Here is a 22051-nt window from a genome sequence, read left to right on the forward strand (position 1 = left end):
GATCTGTTTCCTATTATAGCTGGTCAAAAGATTTCTCTTAATCTCAGTAAGAGCAGAATGGAGTCCTTGCTATTTCAGACACAGACATGTCACTTACACAGCTCCCCTTGTCATTGTGCTCCTCTCTATGCACAGTTGTTGCTTGGAAATGAGATTTTGTTTTCTCTCCTTATTTATCCTTTTAGTGTATGCCAGGTTACTGAAGAAGGTATTTAGCTGTGTTAGTCTAAAGTTGGGCAGAAGAAAGGGCAAAGTTGCACCTTATAGACTTTGAAATTCAGAGAAAAGTAAGTTTTGTAAGTTGTGAAAGCTTATGCATATCTGAATTGGTTAGCCTGTGAGGTGCAACTCTGCCTTGCCTTCTGCTTGAACCAAATGGTAACCTTGTGATAGATACCACACAACGCACAGCATAAAAATCTCTCAAATGCAGACGGAATAGCACCGTGGAATGGTTGATCAGAAAGCTTAGCAAGTTTTTTTTTTTTTTTTTTTTTTAAACGCCAGATTGCCATGTGGCCTTCAAGGTGTGAGACAAACGCAGCTTCATTTGTGGGATAACACTATGGTGTACATATGACATTTGTGACTTGTGTGCATAAAACCTGCAGCAAATTTCAAGTGCTCTTAAAATGCTTCCAGCTGCACTACTGAAGAGCAGCAGGGACTCTTGGGGTACAGGATGGTTTTCAACTGATAAAACACAGTTGGCTCTGCTAGTTGGGAGTAGTAATATAACTACAGGTGGGTGAGAGGGGCACCCACCCCAGGTGCCAATATAGGCCCTGGAGGCAGCAGCAGTGGTGGTGGGTGCTGCTGCTGCCTTAAGAGCAACAACTAGGGTAAGAGATAGCAGCAGCTCAGCTGGGGACTGACAGTCCCTGGCATGAGTAAGACTGCTTTGCCTACAGGGTTTGCCAAGGGCACCAACTCTACTTGTTAGGCCTCTGGTTGAGGGGGATGAAAGCGAGATGACAAGGGTTAAGGAAGGGAGAGAATAAACAGGACCAGCAGGAAAAGGATGCATTTTGATGCTTGAATAACTGAATTCCCTTTGATCCTTCCAAGGTGGACAGTGCCATCACCTTCTGCTCTGAAATGCATGACATGAGAGAAGCCATCTATGAATATAAGAAGAAATTGGAAGGGATTGGAGAAGATTACCAGATTCAGGTACCAGAGGAGAGGCAAGCTACCTCTTGAAGATAATAACTAGCTAACCACCGTTATAGAAGAAAATAGTACTCTGAGAATACACAATTCTTTGGCATGAATGCAAGCAATCTAAGGCAGGGGAATATGTTTGTCTTATTTGAAGTGAATTTTGTGTAGCTGAAAGTTGCTAGACTGGCAGATATGCTCCTGCTTCATTCAGAAACAAAAAGGTTCTGAATCTTCTGGTCTTTTGCTGAAGGCTGTGGGCACTTTCTTCAGATCAGATACCTCTCTAGGTGACACCTTTATTGCCCCTCTGTGGATGGTGACAAAAATGTGTCTATTAATAGAGTGAGTCAGTTTCCAAGCCCTTTTTGGTGAGCAATTTTTCTGTGAACAATGCCAGTAAGGATGCAAAAGACAGTGTTACTTGTGGTTTATGTTGATGTTTTTTATGAGGTATGGATCTGTCTATTAGGGACTGAATTGAGATAACTGAACATTACATTAAATGTTATGTCCATTTTTCTTGTGACTAATTATTGCATTGCTGGCTCCTTAGCTATGTTTTCTCCAGTGGAGAGACTGTTTGTGTTTAATGAGAAAAGAGAAGAGAGAATTTGTAAATTATGCCATTGGCAGATCTTAAAAACACTTTATGATTATAGAAAACTAATTCTAACTAAAGTACAGTGCATCTCTAAAACAGCCTGCAAACCTCGAAGGGACTGCTTGGAGGTACAAGATGCTAGCATTTACCAGTTACATGAATAGAGTGCCAAGTATATATAAGGCCACATGCAGTGGAATGTTATAAATTCAGTGTTATAAGTTCAGTGAGACTAGTTCAAAGTATGCTCAAGTATTTGACAATTGAAAGATCATTGTAATTGATGCCAAAAGTCATGTTTGTGATTAGGTAGGAACAGAATAATCAGAGGGATGAAGAGATGATTACTACAGCAGCTGGTTCAAGGTGAAGCTCCCTCACTGCCACTGGAAGGAAAGACAAGCTGATGTGAATTTCTACTTGGAAAAATACTTGCGTAAAATGGCATTTTTTTTACACAGTCCCTCTCCCCCCAGGGTGTATTCAGGCTCTATGCTGTGACCAAAATATAATTTTCCTTGTATTTTTGCTTCTTGTAGTTCTGTGTAGTCAACATGATGAGGTGATTTGGATTCTGTTCCTCCTTGTGCCTCATTGTATACTAATTTACAGTTGCAAGAGCAGTCAAGTGTCACAGAAGGCACAGTTCAGCTTGGAGGGCTTACATAGCAGGTGTCAGTGAATGGAAAGGAAAGAAATCCAGGTTAGGGGAGATGGGCTGCGTAAAATCAATGCTATTTTTCACAGTTTTTTTCCAAGTAGCAATTCACTTCAGCTTGTACTTCTTTACAGTGACACTGAGGGGAAATCCTGTTTTCAGGATTTTTGAAAGTTACTGATTTTAAATATGAATGCTTGTAATGTCTTTCTGACTAGGCCACTTTCAGAGGTGAGCCAGGCCTGCTACTGGAACTTGGAAGACCTAGGTTCAATTTCTGATTCTTCCACTGTTCTGCTGAGTGATCTTGGACAAGTTGCTTCCCGTCTTGTGCTTCAGTTTTCCCATCTATAAAATTGAAATGATGGTGCTAATTTATTTGCAAAGGGCTGTGTAATCTGCAAAGGCTAAATGCTATATGAGAGCCAGGTATTGTTAATCTAGTAATTCAAGCAGAACATTCATAGCACTATCAGGATAAAAGCTTTGTTCTTCAGTTTGGGGGTCACTGGGGCAATGGTTATCAATGATTAAAAAGCAGCTCTCGCGTTGGGATTTCTACGGTCTTTACTGTTAAGATCTTTACTATTTTTCTTTAAGATAGAATAGTATTAAATACATTTCTCTAGAAATATGGTGAATATAGATAATGTTTGTGCCAACTTTTCTCACATTTGATCTATGAGAGTTTGTAGATCATCCCTGTCTAGTACTGGACCTCTCTTGAGCAGAGGGTGGCACCTACACCCAATGACATGGAGGTCTTTGTGATAAGAACAGTTTCAACTACTGCACTTGTTTTTAGTTGTCTCCTCAGAGTCTTGAGCTTACACCCCCATGCCGTGAGCCTGTTAATTCCCTTGTAATAAATGACAGTGCAAATGAAGAATTGGAAGAGGAAGGATGGAAATGTTTTAATTTTCCTTTTGAAGTCCCCTCTACTGAAGGATATAAACAGGATAGACTGGATTTCTTTAGGTGTAAATGAGGGACTCTATAAACATGGGCATTCCGTGCTATTAGATTGTGTTAAAAGCCAGAAGGCCATCAATAGGACAAGTTTGAGCCAGGTGCTTGCTCTGAAAGCAGAAGGAATGTTGTTTTCTTCCAAGAGAGCACTTTGAGAAGAAAAATTCCCTTTCTTGCTTTTGATGTGTTGATACAGCTGTCTGAGAGAGGGTGCTTTGTTACATTGCACAGATGTGATCTTATCCCTGTCATAATGTGGGTAGGGTCTGAGGGAAGAGGCTTTTGGTTGCAATGCAGTGGCATACTTATGGCTTCATTTTCAGATAGCACTCCTGATCTTGCTTATGCTCTCAGGAAATAATTTATGATTTCCTTGCTGGCAGATTATTGTTGGCAGATGTGTGATTTCAGGAAGGCTCTTATGGGAGCATGTGCTTGAAAGTTGTAAGGAGTGTGTGGAGCTCCTTTTTTATTAGCTATTCCGAACAAAATGAATAAATAACATCCAGACTATTGAGCACCAAGGTGATGCTCTACCCTTCATACCAGCTGCTGCAACTGTATACCCCACAAGAGATTAGAGTTACCTTTTTCTTCTTTCCCCCTGATTCTTGAGTGATGTCAAAATGATAATAGTACTTCCTTAATTTATTGTACAATATTTTTGGATGATTTAAATGTTTTACAAGATCAGGCATAAACCATTCCTAACTTTCTATGGTAGCAAATATAAAGCAAGAACATGCTGCAACTGGATGGCATGAGCTTCTGGGGAAGGGGGTCTTTTGCTATAATAGACTGTGCATTTTCACCATCCCTACGATGGAGCATGTGCTAAGACCATGGGACAAGACCACTTCTTAAGTCGCCAAACCAAATGATCATTCAAATGGAATTCTATTTTATTCAGTTGTATTTGTGTTATAATTGCTCCTGCTCTCTTCCACTCATTTTACACTTGATTGAAAGGCCAACTAAACAGTTGGTGCTGTGTAGCAGGGATGTGGTCCTTGGGATTATTGTGATGCCTGGGTGAGAGCTGATTTTCTGCGATCTGTGTATCGGGTGTTTTAATTTTTGTTTTGTGATGCCTCACTATTTAATTGAGACAAAACAAGGCAATTTAGCTCCTTTGCATTGTCCACTTAAAGCAACATGTATTGGAAAAGGTCACGTATGGCCAAACAGTGCAACTGTCTAATGTATATAGGATCATTCTAGATCCTAACCTGTTGTAAATGGATATCAATCCATTGAAATCAAGGGAGCTGTGTTGGTTTACAACATACAAACATCTGTCTCATGATTTCCAACTTCTTTCACTGACCTTTCAAGCCACCCTGCTTCTGCTGGCTGAGGATTTGCACGTCCTAGATTCACTTGACTCTTTTTTAACTTTGATTATGGCTTTTTTCAAACCTTTTTTTCTATCCATTTTAAGTAATTAATGTGCAGTTAGAATGGAGTGGAAATGTCAGTGTAGTTCCTCCATGGGCAGTTTTAAAATGTGCGCTATCCAGCCAAAGAAAATGTATTTGCCATTTATCAAAGAGGAGAGCACCATTAAAATGATTAAACAGAAAAGAATGTGAGATGGCACTTGTCTAATTCTTCTCAGGAATTCATGCAGATCCAAGATGTTTTCCCCCCACATACACCTTTTTTTTTTTTTGGTGGCATTTGGAATATTCCTCTGTACACTGAGGTGTTCCATATACCTAAATTATGTTGAGCAGCACATGAGCAATACCTTGTACTAGTGGGCATGTTCTGGCTATGCATATCTTATGTTCTTGGCTCAGCAAGAGTAGTGTGTTACCAAAAGTGTAAGTGAAAGAGAAGCTAGAATAACTTTTCAGGTTTATACTCAAAGGCAGAGGGCTCAGATTCTTTCTCTGAGGGTTGCTTGCGTTTTCATGCATTTTATATATAATTTTGTATATCATTTTTACACGAAGGCCTTCACCCTTGTAGAAGTTATACTAGGGCTGACCAGAGAGCTCCTTTGAAGCCTATCAGTATTGCTTCTTTGTGACCTAGTGGAGTCAATGTCCTGTGAGAGTGTATCCCTGTAACATTACTCTCCACTCATATTGGCTGGGGACCAAAACATGGGCAATTGGAGTTAATGCCTCTGCTGAAGATTGATTTGCTCACCCATGGCACTCCCCAAGTAACTTTTTATACTAGAGAGATGTAGTTAGCCATCTTATTCTGAAGACAAGTAGAAGGTAGGTTAGATTTGTACCTCATAGACCAACCAAAGTAGAGATGTATGTAGATATTGATATACCTCTATTTTGGTTAGTCTGTAAGGTACAAAGCTACCCTGCATTCTTTGTATACTAGACAGGGCCTCCAATTAGGGTGAAGTATTCAGAAATTGGCATGTAAGCTGTTTTTGTGAAATGTAGTGCATGGGCTCCGCAAAGCTTGTCGCTGTGGGAATGGATATATTTAATGTATATAAATCACAGTTACAGGAACATGAATGTATGCATAAAAGCATAGCTGAGATGTCATTATGTGAATCTATCAGGTGCTTTCTTTTTTCTCCTCTTTTTAAAGAGAAAGTGTGTCCTGCTAACAGATATAAAACTGGAAAACTGAACCCTGGAATCTGATGTGGCGCCACTCCCTATTTCTGTGGCTGGTGTTAGCTGAAAGGGTCCTCTTCATCATTTTTTTTTTTTTTTTTTTATTTGAGCAAGAGGATGGGGTGTGTTGTCCGTCCCCCCCCCCGTGAAGGGGTGCAGTTTGTATTTTACTCAAGACTTATGCTGATTCTGTATTGCAGAGATTTGCTGTGATGGGAGATGGCTGGTGTATATCATTACTGGCACTGGAAAATAAACTTTTGGGGATTGCTGTAAATTAAACAAGAGAAGTGTTTATTTGAAGTTCAAGTAAAGCTATAGCAGTTTTAAACAATGGAAAGTTTCCAGGAAAATTTGCTTATTGGACATGAACTGCATATGGCGAGAAGGGGAAACCAAAAAAAAATGAGAAAGCAAGGATGGAATATGTTTGGTAGATTTAGGGCCAGATTTTTAGCTAGTGAAAAACAATGTAGCTGCATTGAAGTCAGGAGGCTTTTGCTATGTTCTTAAAGGCTTTACTGGATTGGGATCTCGCAGAGTGAATATTCCTAGACAGTCATTCTGCTGTTGCCTTTTTGAGGTATCAGGGAATTCTCTGCTCGCTGAAGTATGTGTTCCTTCACAAAACTGAGGCAGTAGAGCAGAGCCTGAAATCATCTACGTGTGGAAAATAAATGCAGCAGAAGCAGCAGCAGATCAAGGTTTCATACCTGACCCTGCCAAGATGTTTCCACACCTGTCCTAGAGCAATCGCCCTTTGGGCTGAGGGAAGGTAGCTGTTTGTCTCTGTTTGTTCACTCTGCACTTCTTCACAGGCTGTTAGCATAGGTGTCAGCTAGTGTTAAATGAAGAGGTGGCTCTTGTATTCTGGACACCTGTTACAAAAAGAATGAACTAAAAAGCCATAAAATGGTCACTGCTTTGTCTTCATGAGCCTTCTCTGGTTTAAACTTTCATTGACATGGGGAGAAGGACTCTCTCTGCTTTCTAACCAATATTATAAAAAATCCAGTTTCAGTCTCTTTAAATTAAGTCATCTTAGAACAGAGGTGGGTATTAAGCCTGACTTTTTTTTTTTTAAAGCCTCTTTTTAGGGCATGTTAGGGATTTGTCAGAGGTACAAATAAAGATAAAGAAAACTGGGAAAAATAAAACAAAATGCCTGGAACCTTCCTCCCCACCCCAACCCCTGATGGTGATATTAACATCAGTAGAAACCTGGAATATTTCCACAATTACAGACTTTGTTTTGAGTTTCCAGAGTAAGCATGTTTCTTAGTCTCTTGATAAATGATAGAGAGCCGGATTTGTCTTGCAGGTAACAAGTAAATATTCATGAGTCAATTACATAATGTCAGAGGTTTCCAAGTGATCCTTGCCAAATACTCCTTTCCTCCCCCGGCATTACAGGGAAGTGTCTTAGAAATAAACAGTTACAAGTTAGAACATTTTCCATAACATCCTGAAACTGGATTTTCAGTCTAATCAATTAGGGTTTAAATACTTGTAGCATCCAGGTAATCTGTGGGTATTAATGGAAAGAAAAATGATCTTCTTATCCTACCTGGATGACAAATAGGTTGTAGAGGGACACTTTTTTTTTTATACTTGAAATCTGCATTGGCCTTAAACTTTGCTGTATATTAATAAGTCTTGTTTAAATGCATGGTTCTTACTGGATGGGCTAGTCATGTCACAAGTGTCACCTGTTCTTTTTTTTATTTTAGGGGAATAGCACCAAAGAATATTTTCTTCAAAGGACTTTGCAGAGTCTTGAACGCTATTTCTACTTGATTGCCTTCAACTACTACCTTCATGAGCAGGTGAAAATCCTCCCCATCCCTCTCCGAAGCCTGTGTCTTACTCCTCCTCCCTTTATGGTTGGAGTTACAGGTCTAGTGAAATAGAGTAAAATCAAAGTAAAGTAGTAGTGGAGGCCCTTTCATTACAGCCACGTGCTGTATATATAGTGCAGGTGACTCAATGGATTACTGTATTAACCTTTCCCCTATGAAGTCTAAACTCAAACATTGGTTAATTGTTTTATGTAATTGCTTCAAAATTCTTTCATTTAAAAAATGTATTCTGTTTGTTCAAATTACAAAAACATCCTTCAGTTTAGCAGTGCTTAGTCTGAAGTCTTGGATGAAATAGGAACTAGTGTATCAGGTCAAGCTGTGTGTAGCTCTGTAATGGGAGCTCTAAATACTGATAAGTTTTTGGCAGGGAGCTTTCAGCCCTTTTATGAACTGCTTGTAAGAACTGCTCTTTGAGGTTGCTTTCTGTGTAAAATATACATGCCATACAGGATAATGCTCACCTGTTCCTGAATCCAGCATGTCTCTTTCTCTGTGAATGGCAGTACCCCATGGCTTTCGCCCTTGACTTCAGCAGATGGATGTGTAGACACCCAGAATTGTATAGGCTGCAGGTGAACATGAACCTGTCAGAGCTCACTGTGACAGGGGAGCTGATAACAAAGGGGATGCGAGTACTGGTGAGTGACTGCTTTAAATCTTCTTCCACATCCCACCTTGGCAGGTTAGAGGCAGCATATTAGACATGAGGTCTGCCTGTCATGTGCCAGGGCCACCTCAGCCAAATGCTGCTCAGAAACAAATGTGTACACTGTCTCGTATGCTAAAAATCCCCTTGGGTAGGGCCTCCTGAAAGCTGTCAGCCCAACAGCCCTCAGTTTTGGAGTGTTTGAAAGAGTCCAGTTCTGTGGCTTCAGTCTCATCCCTCTCTTTCTCAGACTTCTGTATGCTGCAGTGCCAGGGGCGACATTTCAAGGAGTGGAGGGAGTGTCTTATGATGGAGGCAGTTTTACCAGTGTGTGCTCCCTGCTTTGAGGGAGTGACCAGCTGGGAGAGATTCTCTGGGAAGCCCTGCAATGGCAAAGGTGCCAGCAGAAATGGGCAGGCAGGGATGTCACTGATTGCCTCCAGTTTACGGTGGTTTGTTCTGCTGCAGGTGGTAGATGAACGCTTTTCCCCAGATGTGCTCAGTACAGTGAAGGAGATGAACGTAGCCAACTTCCGGAGGGTTCCTAAAATGCCTGTGTATGGGACAGCACAGCCCAACTCCAAGGTAAGTAGAGCTCTTGGCAAATGGGAAGGTGACCAGGGAACAGGACTAAAACCTTCTAGTTTTTATACTCTTTGTAGTGCTGTTTGAATCATGAATGTGCCTTGCATTTCATTTAGTTCCCATTTCCCCTAGGCCATTGGGAAAGTCCTGAGCTACTTAACTGATGCAAAGAGGAAGTACTCCCACATCTTGTGGATAAACCTCCGTGAAGAAGTAGTGTTGGAAGGGAATGAACAAACCTATACCCTCAGGGAACCTGGGAATCTTGAACAACAGATTACAGTCCCTGTAAGAATGCCTGAACAACTAGAGGTGAGACCATAGCACCTTCTTATCCTCTCCTTTTTTTTGGCTGGTGGTTGAAGTGTGGGATACATCTTGGTGTTTTTCAAATGTATTGGTATTATTCAAATGTAGAAGACGGGACAAATAAGCAAACAAATGTCTGCTCCAGTGCGTGCTAATTAGTATGTATCAGAGCAGACTTGATTAATTGAGTCTGCTGGAGTGTGCTAATTAATGCATTCCAGAAGCTTCCGTGTTACATCTATTCAGGATACCCGTGCTTCAAAATAGTGGTGGGGGTGCTCTCCCAAGTGGTCACTCCTTCAAAATAGGCAGCACATGTTGGTAAAACTGCCTCCATCATGAGACACTCCCTCCACTCCTTGAAATGTCTCAGAGCTGCTCTAATTAAAGCATCCCCCCTCCAGTCTGGAGCATATGTATACATGCCTATAGCTCCTTAATCCTGTTACTGTTCAGTGCATTAAAATGATAATGTTAGATGGTATGGTTATTTTTCCTTTTCAAAGAATCTCTGTACCTTTGTGTGGGGGACCAACTTTTTCGTTGCTAATAAAAGAGAGAAGAAACATCAACACCAAATACTTGCCTTAACATATAAAAAGCAGACAATGAAAATCTATGCTCTTGGAGAGTCAATTAATTTTAGTTTATGCACCCACTTAAAAAATGTCCTATTCAGATGTCCCTCAGCACATTAACCTAACCAGCTGGCCACCTGCCTGGCTGTTTGATACCACCCAGCACAGAATGGTGCATGCTTGGTAGGAAGAGACTGGGTGCTGTCCAGTGATTATTTTACTTCTCACAGTTTTATAGCTTCTTTCATTTTGGCAAACAAGAGCAAGGAAAGAACATGATCTTGCAATGGGAACAGTTTTGTTTGGCACCCTGGTTCATGACAGCTGAAACCTTGGACTGAAGTGTTGATGTGGATGGAACCAACATCAACTCCCCCCCCCCCCCCCCACACAAAAAACCCCCAAAAAAAAAAAAAAACAACACCCCCAAACAAACAAAAAACAACCCACCCCCCATTATTATTATGCATTTATACAGCACTCTAAAATGTGTAATGTTCTGCAAAATGTAGAGCAAAACAGTTCCAGGAAGAAGAATGTGGCTTGAAAAGACTGGACAAGGTCTCATTAGGTGAGGGAGAACATATGTTCTTTTGAAAGCATGTAGTCAGGAAGACTGAGGAGAGAAGGCTTGTTACCAACAGTGGCAAGCTTGAGTGAAGAAAGTGCAAAGAGAGTAGATCATGTCAGATGCGTGGCAAGAAGCAGGCCAGGTCCATTGTGGTTAGTTTTTAATGGGATCTTGAAATGAATGGGGAGCCAACAGAGGCATCTTGAGTATGGTGCAAAACTAGCTGTGTTTATTTGTGTATAAGAGAAGGTGGCAGTAGTATTTCAGACATGCTGGACTCTGAAGAGTTGGGATTTTGGCTGGCTATAGAAGAGAGTTGTTTTGGGCTCTGATGCAGATGTGGGTCAGGATTTCGGCACAGGCTAAGCCAAGATATTGTCATGTACAGCCAATGGAAATGCAGGAGGAAAAGCACTGGCCCTAAGACTTTGGGCAGTGGAGGCAAATGGGAGATCAAAGTCAAAGTGGGTGAGAGAAACACGGAAGTTAGTTTCACGCATCACAAAATGTCACTGGTAGGCTCTGTTGAAGGGAAGTCTGGATGTGAAATATCAGCGATTGTTACAGATCAGGTGAATGGGGATTTGGGTAAACTATGTATGGAAAGCTTCTGAACTGAGGTCTTGCACTGTGCCAGACATTATCACATCTTTCTATGAGCATTACATTCACCTACACATTTATGGAGTGTAAGATGTCCTTAGAACGAGAAGGGAAAAAAAAACTTATAAAACATGTGCAGTGCTCAGGTAATGAGTAAGTTCTGATTTAGTGTCCATTTCTCTCTCTCTCTCATTCTCTCCTACAGAAACTAGAGTGCACCCTGAAGAATGACATGCTGAAGTCCCAGAAGTGGCTGGAGGTGTATCTGGAGCAGGAAAAACAGATGAAGACATTTAAGACTTGCCTGACCATACAGGAGATATTTAATCAACACAAAAGCACATGCCAGGGACTGATGTACAAACGGATCCCAATCCCAGACTTCTGTGCTCCCAAGGAGCAGGTAACGGAAGAACAGGAAACTACAGCCATTACCAGAATTTCAAAACTCTTTGAAGAAGGGCATGGTGAAAAACTCTCTAGGATGGGAACTTCGTGGAGCATCTTCCTGTTTTTCTCTAAAGAGTAGGGGATGGGACAGGTCAACCACTTGCTCCCTACAGCCCCTTGTATTCTGCCTCTTATTCCTTGTCCCCCTACTGATGCTTACCTCCTCTTCCAGTTTGATTTTCTTTTCTAGCTCTTCCCTTCAATTGATTCCCTCTCTTACTCTGTCTTCCATTTTCCTCAAATTTATCCCAACTCCCTCTTTCATTCCCTCCTCAGTTGCACTGCTGTCTTTTAGTTCCTCTGCTTTTTGGAAGGGATGGCACTCCTCCAATCTTTCCTTCACGTGAAGGCACAGTAGCTTCTGTATAGTGGAGCAGGAAGCTGCTATTACATTGGCTTGGAGGTGGCTGCTGCATTTGCTCCTTCTTCTCTTTTCTATCCAGACATCAGGAGTAAGAACATGGAGGAGGTGATGAAGCAAGTCGCCAGATGTCCTTCTACTGGCTTGTCACAGTGGTGGTCTTTAGTCCTCAGAAGAGGGAAAGGGCAGCTGCAGTTTTGGTTTCTAGACTGTGTAGGGGACTGGTAAACCTGGGAAGATTCTGGCCAGAGTGAGAGAGACTGCAGGTCTGGATTGTGTCCTGTACTCCTGTTTCTGCACAGGTTTATGAAGAGGAAGCTTGGTTTGTGTTCTTTCCCAGGATTTATGTACACTGAGTCCCTGGAGAAAAGGGAAAATGAGAGAGTTAACCCATAGATTGATAGTTACTTGTCCATCTTTGGCCCAGGCAGTGATCAGTGACACTTATCTGTGTAACTTGACTGCTGTAGCTTTCAGTTCTGGGTTTGTCACTATGAACAGTGGTGGGATCAGGGCTGCTTTTCAGTCATGCTGATTTGAAATGCGTTATTGCCATCTGCTGGCTCCACTCTGCAATGATAGATTGGTACATGTAGTGTGAGTCTCTGAGCATTTCTTCTTGAGTTCATAGAATCATTGAAAATGAGGGTTGGAAGGGACCTCAAGAGGTCATCTAGTCCAATCCCCTGCTCAAAGCAGGACCATCCCCAACTAGATCATCCCAGCCAAAGCTTTGTCTAGCCAGGGCTTGAAAACCTCCAAGGGTGGAGATTTTACCACCTTTCTAGGTAACCTGTTCCAGTATTTTACTACCCTTCCAGTGAGAAAATTCTTCCTAATATCTAACCTAAACTTCCCATGCTGCAACTTGAGACCATTGCTCCTTGTTCTGTCATCTGCCACCACTGAGAACAGTATAGCTCCATCCTCTTTTTGAATCCCCTTCAGGTAATTAAAAGCTGCTATCAAATCTCTTCTCAGTCTTCTCTTATCTAGACTAACTAAACCCAGTTCCCTCAGTGTGTTCTCCTAAGTCATGTCCCCCAGTCCCCTCACCATTTTCGTTGCCCTCCACTGGTCTCTCTCCAATTTGTTCACATCCTTTCTGTAGTGGGTCCCCAAAACTGAACACAGTACTCCAGATGTGGCCTCACCAGTGCAGAATAAAGGGAAAGAATCACTTCCCTTGACCTACTGGCAACACATATAACAGTGCAGCCCAGTATACTGTTAGCCTTCTTGGCAACAAGGGCACACCGCTGACTCATATTCAGCTAATTGTCTGCTGTAATCCCCAGGTCCTTTTCTGCAGAGCTGCTGCCCAGCTTGTCAGCCCCCAGTCTGTACTGGGTCACGGGATTGTTCCATTCTAAGTGCACTTTGCAGTTCTCCTTAAGAACCTCATGAGATTCCTTTTGGCCGAATCCTCCGATTTCTCTAGGTCACTCTGAATCTTACCCTCCAGCATATCCTCCTGCAGTTTAGTGTCATCTGCAAACTTGCTGAGGATGCACTCTATGCCATTTTCCAGGTCGTTGATGAAGACACTGAACAAAATTGGCCCCAGGATCAACCTCTGGGGCACTCCACTTGATACTGACTGCCAACTAGACATTGAGCCATTGCTCTCTGAGCCTGATACTCCAGCCAGTTCCACCTTACAGTCCATTCATCCAGTTCATACTTTCTTAGCTTGCCTGTGAGAATGTTGTGGGTGACCATATCAAAAACCATGCTAAAATCAAGGTACACCACATTCACCGGTCTCCCAGCATCCGCAGAGCCAGTCACCTCATCATAGAAGGCAATTAGGTTGGTCAGGCATGACTTGCCCCTGGTGAATCCATGCTGACTATTCCTAATTACTTTTTTCTGCTCCAAGTGGTTAAAAATGGATTCCTTGAGGATCTGCTGCTTGATTTTTCCAGGGACTGAGGTGAGGCTGACTAGTCCGTAGTTCTTTGGATCCTTCTTTTTCCTTTTCTTAAATGTGGGCACTGTGTGCCCTTTTCCAATTGTCTGGGACCTCTCCTGATCACCATGAGCTTTCAAAGATGATGGCCAGGTTCTGCAATTACATTAGCCAACTCCTTCAGCACCCTCATGGACTTGTACATGTCCAGCTTTTCTAAATAGTCCCTAACCTATTCTTTTGCCACTGTTGCCTGCTCACCTCCTCCCCAAACTGTGCTGCCCGGTGCAGTAGTCTGGGAGCTGACTTTGCCTGTGAAGACTGAGGCAAAAAAGGCATTGAGCACTTCAGTCTTTTCGTCATCCTCTGTCACTAGGCTGCCTCCCCCGTTCAGTAAGGGACCCACACTTTCCCTGATCCTCCTCTTGCTACTGACATACTTGTAGAAACCCTTGTTGTTACCCTTTGAATCCCTTGCTTAGCTGAAACTACAATTGCGCTTTGGCCTTCCTGGCTTCATCCTTGCATGCCTGAGCAATGCTCTTATATTCTTCCCTAGTTATTTACCCAAGTTTCCACTTCTTATAAGCTTCCTTTTTGTGACTTAGTTTACTGAAGAGTTCTCTGCTAAGCCAAGCTGGTCTTCTACTGTACTTGCTAATCTTCCTGTGCATTGGGATGATTTGTTCTTGCACTCTCAGTCAGGCTTCTTTAAAGTTCTGTGACTTCTATTAGAAACCTTATATTGATGCAAAAGAAATTAAGAGAACAGTAATTAAGAAACTTTTCTAGGATAATTCTTTAGCATTTCCATTAAAGTGAAAATGTTAATGCTGCTGTAGTTATAGTTATGTATTAACTTTTTTCAGAGTTGCAGAAACCACTTGGTCTGGGCTTGGTATAGTGGCACCCAGAATTCTGTCTGAAGGAGCAAGGCTCTGAGATCCATGCAGTAACAGTGTAACATAATCTACATGCTATGTTGTTAATCCCATTTTAAATATATTTAGGAAAGGAAGGACAGCTGTTTTCAACACATATGGTGGGGGGAAAGTTAGCCAGCCAGATTAAAATGATCACAGTTGTACAAGTTAATGCAGATGGTTTACAATATATCACAATATTAGATTAAATGGCCGATCTTGTAGGGAGAAATGTTGAGTCTTCCCAGTTCAGGGAGTTTGTATATATGAATTGAATGTTAAAGGGCATAATTGTCATGTAAGTTTTTTTCCTGTAAGTCTCAGGAAGAATAGGTCATCATACACTTGGTAGTAACACAGTGGCATTCTTGCTGGCCTAAAGGGTTCATATTCTACATGGCTGGCTAGGGTCTTACCTCACAGCTGACCCTGTAATGCAGTCTGGGCGTATATGCTGCCGCTCTGATAGAAGTTAGAGATTTTTTGGCATTTTCTGTAAGGAATAGGCATTGACATGTTGCACTAGTCACATTCTCTCCCCAGTACCTAAAGCAGATTATGAACTACTGTTGAGTGCCTCAGAGGGTGTTGTAGATGTATTTTCTTGTTTTATATTATACTTTGTGCAGAAACTGCTCTTAATTACAACAGAATCTGTGGTTATATCCGGTGGGAAAAGTTCATATTTAACCTTTTATGTTTTCCTTCTGCAGGATTTTGATCAGCTGCTGGATGCAATGAAGAGTGCATTGGCTGAAGATTCCCACACGGCCTTTGTGTTCAACTGCCACAGTGGCAGAGGGAGAACCACCACAGCCATGGTTATTGCTGTCCTCACACTTTGGCACTTCAATGTAGGTACTTGCTCAGGGATGGGCCTTTCAGTGGATGGAAGGCTGGAAACAGAGGAGTGATTCTTTAATTTTTAACTCTAAATACCAGAGCCAAGCCCTTACTCTGAGCAGTGGAAGTGGGCTGTGCTGGAGCATTCACAGCAACGTTGGAGTAGAGCGAGGTGTCTTAATAAGGCTCTATTACACTGCTTCTGAGCTGGCCAGAGGTGTGTCTGCTTCTCTGAGCAGGACCATGCAGAAGAAGAAAGCAGTGATCGAGCGTTTCCTACCTCATTACAACCAGATATGACCCTAGCAGGGTGCGGGGTACAGGGCAAATCAGCCTGTGTGGGGCCCAAATGCGAAGAAGCTGGCGGCAGCAGCGGTGGGGTGGTGGTGAGTGGCTCGATGTGAAGCCTCTGGCGGCAGTGTGGAGTCACCGGCATTAGGCGGGCCCTGCAAGAAAGACCGCGGCCGCTCGGCTCAGCCTGTGGTGCCTCCCAAAGTGCAGGGCCCGGGGCAGTTGCCCTGAAATGCACTCAGGGCATTTCAGGGCAACTGAACTGATCGATCCAGTCTGTTTCTCTGAGCTCTGCTGTACAAAGCCAGGTGTGGAGCATTGTCTAGTCACAAAGATGATGAGACTGCTGAGTAGCATTGTTGAAAAGCATCACAAAGCTCACAGTGGCAAGAGGGATTTTTCAATGAGCTGTGTGGATTGATGCTTTCAGACTTTAGGGAATGGCTTTGGATGCTGGAGACAAAGGGACCTCCTTGTCCTTAACCCTTTAGTAGGGTTAGCCAGTAAATTAGCTGAAGAACATGAGTTAGTGTGACAAGATTACTTTTTTTCAGTTTCTTACCACCTTCTATGCAAGGAATTGCAATTCTTGTACACTGGTGAAGGAGTCTCTTTTAACAGAACAGAAAACTAAGACGCAAAAGCCCAGTAACTTGTTTGACATGGCTCACCAAATCCAAGCCAAACCTGGGACAGACCAGGTTTGGAAGTCTGGACAGCTTGTTGCCTATTCCTGTTTTTCCCCACTGACTGCTTGGGCAAGTCATTTAAGTACAGTACCATGCTTTGCTGGTTGTTGGTGGAGGAGGGGGTGGAGGGGGAACATCAATGTAAGTGCTTTGGGAGCTATTGATTGTGGGGGAACGCGGGGGGGAGGGCGTGAAGGTATATAGTATAAACTATTATTTGAAAAGCCATTTCTTCTGACACAGTTCAGAGCTTAGACCTCTGTCTCAGCATTATTAACTGTTACATTGTAGGTGAGAAGAGGTTCTGGTTTAGTGTTTTAACAGCCCCAATCTCGTTTGGCTTCTTTTTGCTGTAGGGTATTCCTGAGGTGAGCGAGGACGAAATTGTTAGTGTGCCTGATGCAAAGTATACCAAAGGGGAATTTGAGGTGAGTCCTTCTGCTGTTATTATTACTGCCATTATTTTGAGGTGCTTTGCTCAAATCTCCAAGGGCTATTTGCATCCCATTCCTTAGGCACAGCCTCATTTTTTCAGCTGGTTTGTTCAGGGACTGAATCTGCCAGTAAGTGACAGGATCTGTGTTTAAGGCCATCAGAAACCAGCATCCTGAGACCTTTATAGCTAGTAATGACCATGTTAAAGTGTGGATTCTGGGATCTGGCTATTTAGGACTCGGACATTAAGATTTGATACATTTTGTGTTTGGAAATTAGCATGATTTTTAAAGTAGCATAAAATGCCCAAGGAGAACCAGGATAGAAAGAAATAACCTGTTAGTCTTAGCACTTGCTGTTAAGGTGATCTGTGGAGGTGGCAAATGTTTGCTTCATTTGAAGACCAAGAATTAGCTCTCAGATGTGCAGCCTGGAGGAGACCAGTCATAAGAACACTCCCCTGTCCAAGAACTGCAGACAGCATGCGGGCATCAAAGATGGCAGCAAGCTTACACACACACCCCACAGCCCACATCCCAACAACGTGCAGGAATTAACTGGCTGTGCATTCAAGCTTTCTAGACTTTCCTCCATCCGCCAGTGACAGTATCTGATTATGCCCTGTTTTATTAACCCCTGCCTCCACTTTGTCACTATTCAGCATTGGACTGTTTTGACCAGTTTTGTTTTATGAAAGTCACAAGTATTATTCACTTAAAATACCTGTGCCATTTTTATTTCCGAAGGAGGTTTCTGAACACTGAACAACACAGTGTTGTGGTGGTTGTATTCGTGCATAATGCTGGCAGGTCCACGTCCTACCTGGAGACCTGCAGGAGTCTGGTATGCCTAAGGGCTAGTCTATACTGCCTCTGTGACATGCCTGGGAATCCTACCATGAATGCTTCACCCACTTATTCCCATTCTGCTTGTGCCAGATCCAGAAATGAGACAATGAAGTTGCATTTGAGCTTCCATGAGCACATGTCAGTGAACATACATGGGACAGAGAGCTTGAAAGCAGCCCTGGACACATGCTCAGAGATACTCTAAGGCAGGGGCGGGCAATTATTTCAGGTGGAGGGCCGCCTACTGAGTTTTGGCAAGCCATCGAGGACCATATGACAGGCAGCCAGGGGCAAATAAATATTAATTTTCTAAATTTTTTAGGGGCCCTGTAGGACGGATAGAATAGCCTGGCGAGCTGCTTGTGGCCTGTGGGCCACATTTTGCCCACCCCTGCTCTAAAGTCATTTGCTTCATTTTTGGCAGTGGGGGCATATACTGTAGTGGTGAGTATGCAAGGTGTGTGCTTCATGGTGGTGCTTCTTAGTGTTGGATACAGACATGCAGACATGCCCTTAAGTACTATGAACACAGCAAGTTCTGGTAAAACGAAGCTCTCTTGATAGTGAAGTAAAACAGAAATCTCTGAGGGTTTGAGAGTGATTAACAATCCTGACTATCATGACATCTTCCTAAGGGAAGCTATTTCTTGTAATCTACTGTGTATAGTAAGAGAGCTCCACTGTCATTCTGCATCCTGGGCTAAAAAGACTTCAAAGTAATACTGCATTTCTGTTAAGACTGGTGAGCTGCTCCTCCTGTCTTACCAACATATTAAGATAGCTGGTTTTGAGATGCAATTGGATAACAGACATTTGAGATTTTTAACTAAAAAAGAAACTCAAGCAGTTTGTCTTTAACTGCCTGATTGAGCCAAGAAGCCTGAGGTAACCAAATGGATTAAAGCAGCAGGATGGTTTGGTGGCTAGTTTAATCATCTGAGTCTAAAATACATGGGTTCTAGTCCCTACTCTGCCACAGAAAGTCTCAGTGCTCTTAGGCGTCTCAGGATTAGAGACACTGTGGGTCAGAGGTATTGAGCACTTGCATTTCCACTCATTTCAGCAGTGGCTTGTGTGGGGTGAGTGTCCTCCATTTTTTCTGGGCATTGTCTTTAGTAGAATGAGGTAAAATATTCTTCAGGAATCTTTCTCTTAAGAATAAGTATTTTAGAATATAGCATGGCTGGGATTTTGTTGTAGCTGAGATGGTCCAGGAAATAAGTGAGAAGTAAGTTTTTTGTTTTAAATAGTGATATCTTTTCTTGGACCAGCAATGTATTTAGGAAGGATGCTAAACGAGTCTTCAGGCATAAAGTGCTCTTTTCAAGGTCTGAGGAGGAAGCAAGTGCACTTAAAACAATGGTGTGTGTTAACTCCATATGTAAAAAAGCAGGCACTTAAGGCACAGTAAATTAGGAGTAGAAGAGAAAACTGTCAGAAGTAGCTTCAAAGCAAAAAAAAGTTTAATCAAATAGATAACCTAATTATGTAAAAGAACAAGACCAGAATGGAAAAAAATACCTGTGGTATACTGAGAAGTTAGAAGAGGCACCAGCTAGATTATAATGAATCACAAAACCATTGTCTATGTTTAGTCCACTGCTTCACATCCAGTAGTCATCTTATTTCCTGTCATCTCCTGCCACCCCAAAGCTATTGCCAGCTGACCAGTAAGCAACCCTTTTCTGCTGCCTGCAGAGGAGGCTGACTGTAGATGATCTGACTTTATGGTCTTTGCGTATGGTGACTGTCCTTTTGTATTACTGTTGTGCCCAGGGGCCTTTGCCATAGATAAAGACCTCACTTTTACTGAGGTTTGAGCAAACACAGGACAAAAAGACACCTGCTCACAGAGCTAATGGTACCAATATACAACAGAAGACAGTTCATGGATTTAAGTATACAGATGGGAACAAGGGTTAAATCTGAACTAATTTCTTCTTCAGAGGGCTTTTCAAAATATGTAGATTTTTGGAATAAAGTGCCTTGCTGCTTCTGTCCCCCAGGTAGTGATGAAGGTGGTCCAGCTTTTGCCAGAGGGTCACAGAATAAAGAAGGAGGTAGATATGGCACTGGATACTGTGAGTGAGACCATGACACCTATGCATTATCACCTGAGAGAAATCATCGTGTGCACATACAGGCAGGTGAGTGTGGCTAGTGACTGCTTTTCCCAGATTAACTTTCTGTGTTCCTGACTCTCCCAGAAATAAACCATGCCAACTCTTTAATGACCTGGATGTCTTTCTTGTTTGACTTGTTAGATATTCATGTTTTGATAGAACCCTGAAGCCATCAGCAGCAGTTGAGTACTACTGTGCTGGTGCTATAGGAACATACATGAAGGCATGGTTCCTTTGTACTCTAAAGCTCTGTTTCTTTTGCTTGTGTTGCTTCTCTTGCTGTTCTGTAATTTCTTGCAGCAAAATCTTCTTCCTGTCTCCTCCAGCAATAGCACATGAGCATTCCAACTGTTGGTTATCTGATGGGTCATAGCAGACACCAGAGTGGGTCACAGTGTTTTTATCATTTTCATTTTTGCTGTGGCTGCGAGTCTCCAAACAGGCTAAGATGATGCTGTCATTTGAGGCCAAAACCTAGATCTAGCATCATTTTTCAAGGCTCAGTGTTCAGGAAGATGGTTTGGCCCTTATTCTTTAGCTAGTTTATTATTCACTTCAGTCACTTCCAGAAGTATAATGCCATAAGCTCATGCTAGGTATGACATTTCTATTACATGCTTAAGTCATATGCCCTGAGGCTGATAACTTTTGTTATAGCTCATCTTGCACAATGTGGATGATTGGCAGGTATTTGGTCATGGAGGGGAGGTTGTGAGTGAAAGAAGTTTGAACTAAAACCCTAAAAAAAAAAAAAGCAAGTGGATGACTTTCGGAGGTAGTTGTCAAATGAGATGAACTGACTAATGTGCAAGTAGCTCAATGCATAATGGGACAACTGGCTTATTTTTTGGATGGGGGGAGGGGAGGGGCTTTACATCTGTTTTAACTGGGTATTCCTTGCTTTTAAGACACAAAATATTCCATTTGCTACTTTCAGCCAGCAGGGGGCAAGGGTGCTCTGTTTGGCCTGTGCTTCATCCACATGGTTATGGTTACTTACCCATTTTCTTGTATTTGTACAGCTTTTTCTGTTAATTGAGGGTTTGGGGATGTGGAAAAGAAGAGGGCATGTGTTTGTGGGAAGGCACCCTGGAGCCCAACAGTCCCTTTTGGAGACCCTGGATCATCTTTCTCTGCTTTTATATCTCCCTTACTCTTATGCAGCAATAGTATCTGGAGAGCTTCTCCAGACTCCCATTGGAGCCTATTCAGTGTTCTGTAGTTGTCCTATTTCTGCCAGTGTGTTTGCATGAATAGCACTGAATGCTAACCTTGCTTATTCCTTGCCACCAGCTGTAGATGTGTGTATGCACATGGGATTGTTGATGTAAGGAGCTGAAGGCTGCTTAAGGAACCTAGTCATAGTACACTGCATATGGAGTATTACTTGTGCAATCTCTGGAAAAAGCATAACAATGGAGTCATAAATTTGTGGACAAGTTTAGAAACAAGTGCAGCAAATAGAAGTTTCTTGTGCACAGATGGGGAAGCTTTTGTCAATCTTTAAGAAATGTTGTCTGGACAGATGGGCCCAAATTTAGCCAATTGATAAAAACTTTGCATTTTTCCTTTATAACCCTGTCTAAGGAAAAATGAACTCTTTCTCCCACCACCTACCAAAACTCTTTCATGATGAAAATTCAAATTACTTCATTACCAGGTAACTGAGTTACAAAAGCCCCTGAGTCTTCTTCCTACTTCCTGGCTTGTTTGACTATTACATCAGCGTCTCCACCCATGTTCTACCCTCCTGCGCACGAATGAGATGGGTGAATTCCAGTGCATCTTAGAAAATAACTTCTCCAACAGAACTTTAGTGCCACCGAACTTGTGCTCTTTTTTTAGTCAGTAGAACAGAACCTTTTCTGCCAGCTGGGTGTTGCTGTTATCCAGCTGGTCAGGTGCATTTGGAGGGGAGGGGATGCTAGTTGCTGCCATATCCCTGGTTCCAGGTTAATGGAAGGTTTTGTGATGGAATAATGATGGATAGTAGAACTGTAATAAAATAACTTTTTCATTAGATATTATTACAA

At 42.4% G+C, this 22051-nt stretch overlaps 1 protein-coding gene across 4 annotated transcripts in view; it reads left to right on the top strand.

Annotated features, from left to right (window-relative positions):
* The window catches only part of PALD1 (phosphatase domain containing, paladin 1), a 201704-nt gene that overhangs the window by 92243 nt on the left and 87410 nt on the right, over window positions 1-22051 (top strand). For all 4 annotated transcript variants that reach the window (XM_006027893.3, XM_006027891.3, XM_006027892.3 and 1 more), the window contains 9 exons: window positions 1069-1173; window positions 7720-7815; window positions 8355-8489; window positions 8966-9082; window positions 9215-9394; window positions 11349-11546; window positions 15503-15643; window positions 16969-17040; window positions 19902-20042. In XM_006027893.3, the coding sequence (XP_006027955.1) occupies window positions 1069-1173; window positions 7720-7815; window positions 8355-8489; window positions 8966-9082; window positions 9215-9394; window positions 11349-11546; window positions 15503-15643; window positions 16969-17040; window positions 19902-20042 (1185 nt within the window). The remainder of the gene's footprint in view (window positions 1-1068; window positions 1174-7719; window positions 7816-8354; window positions 8490-8965; window positions 9083-9214; window positions 9395-11348; window positions 11547-15502; window positions 15644-16968; window positions 17041-19901; window positions 20043-22051) is intronic.

This window comes from Alligator sinensis, unplaced genomic scaffold, assembly GCF_000455745.1.
Source record: "Alligator sinensis unplaced genomic scaffold, ASM45574v1 scaffold849_1, whole genome shotgun sequence".
Lineage (NCBI taxonomy): Eukaryota > Metazoa > Chordata > Crocodylia > Alligatoridae > Alligator > Alligator sinensis.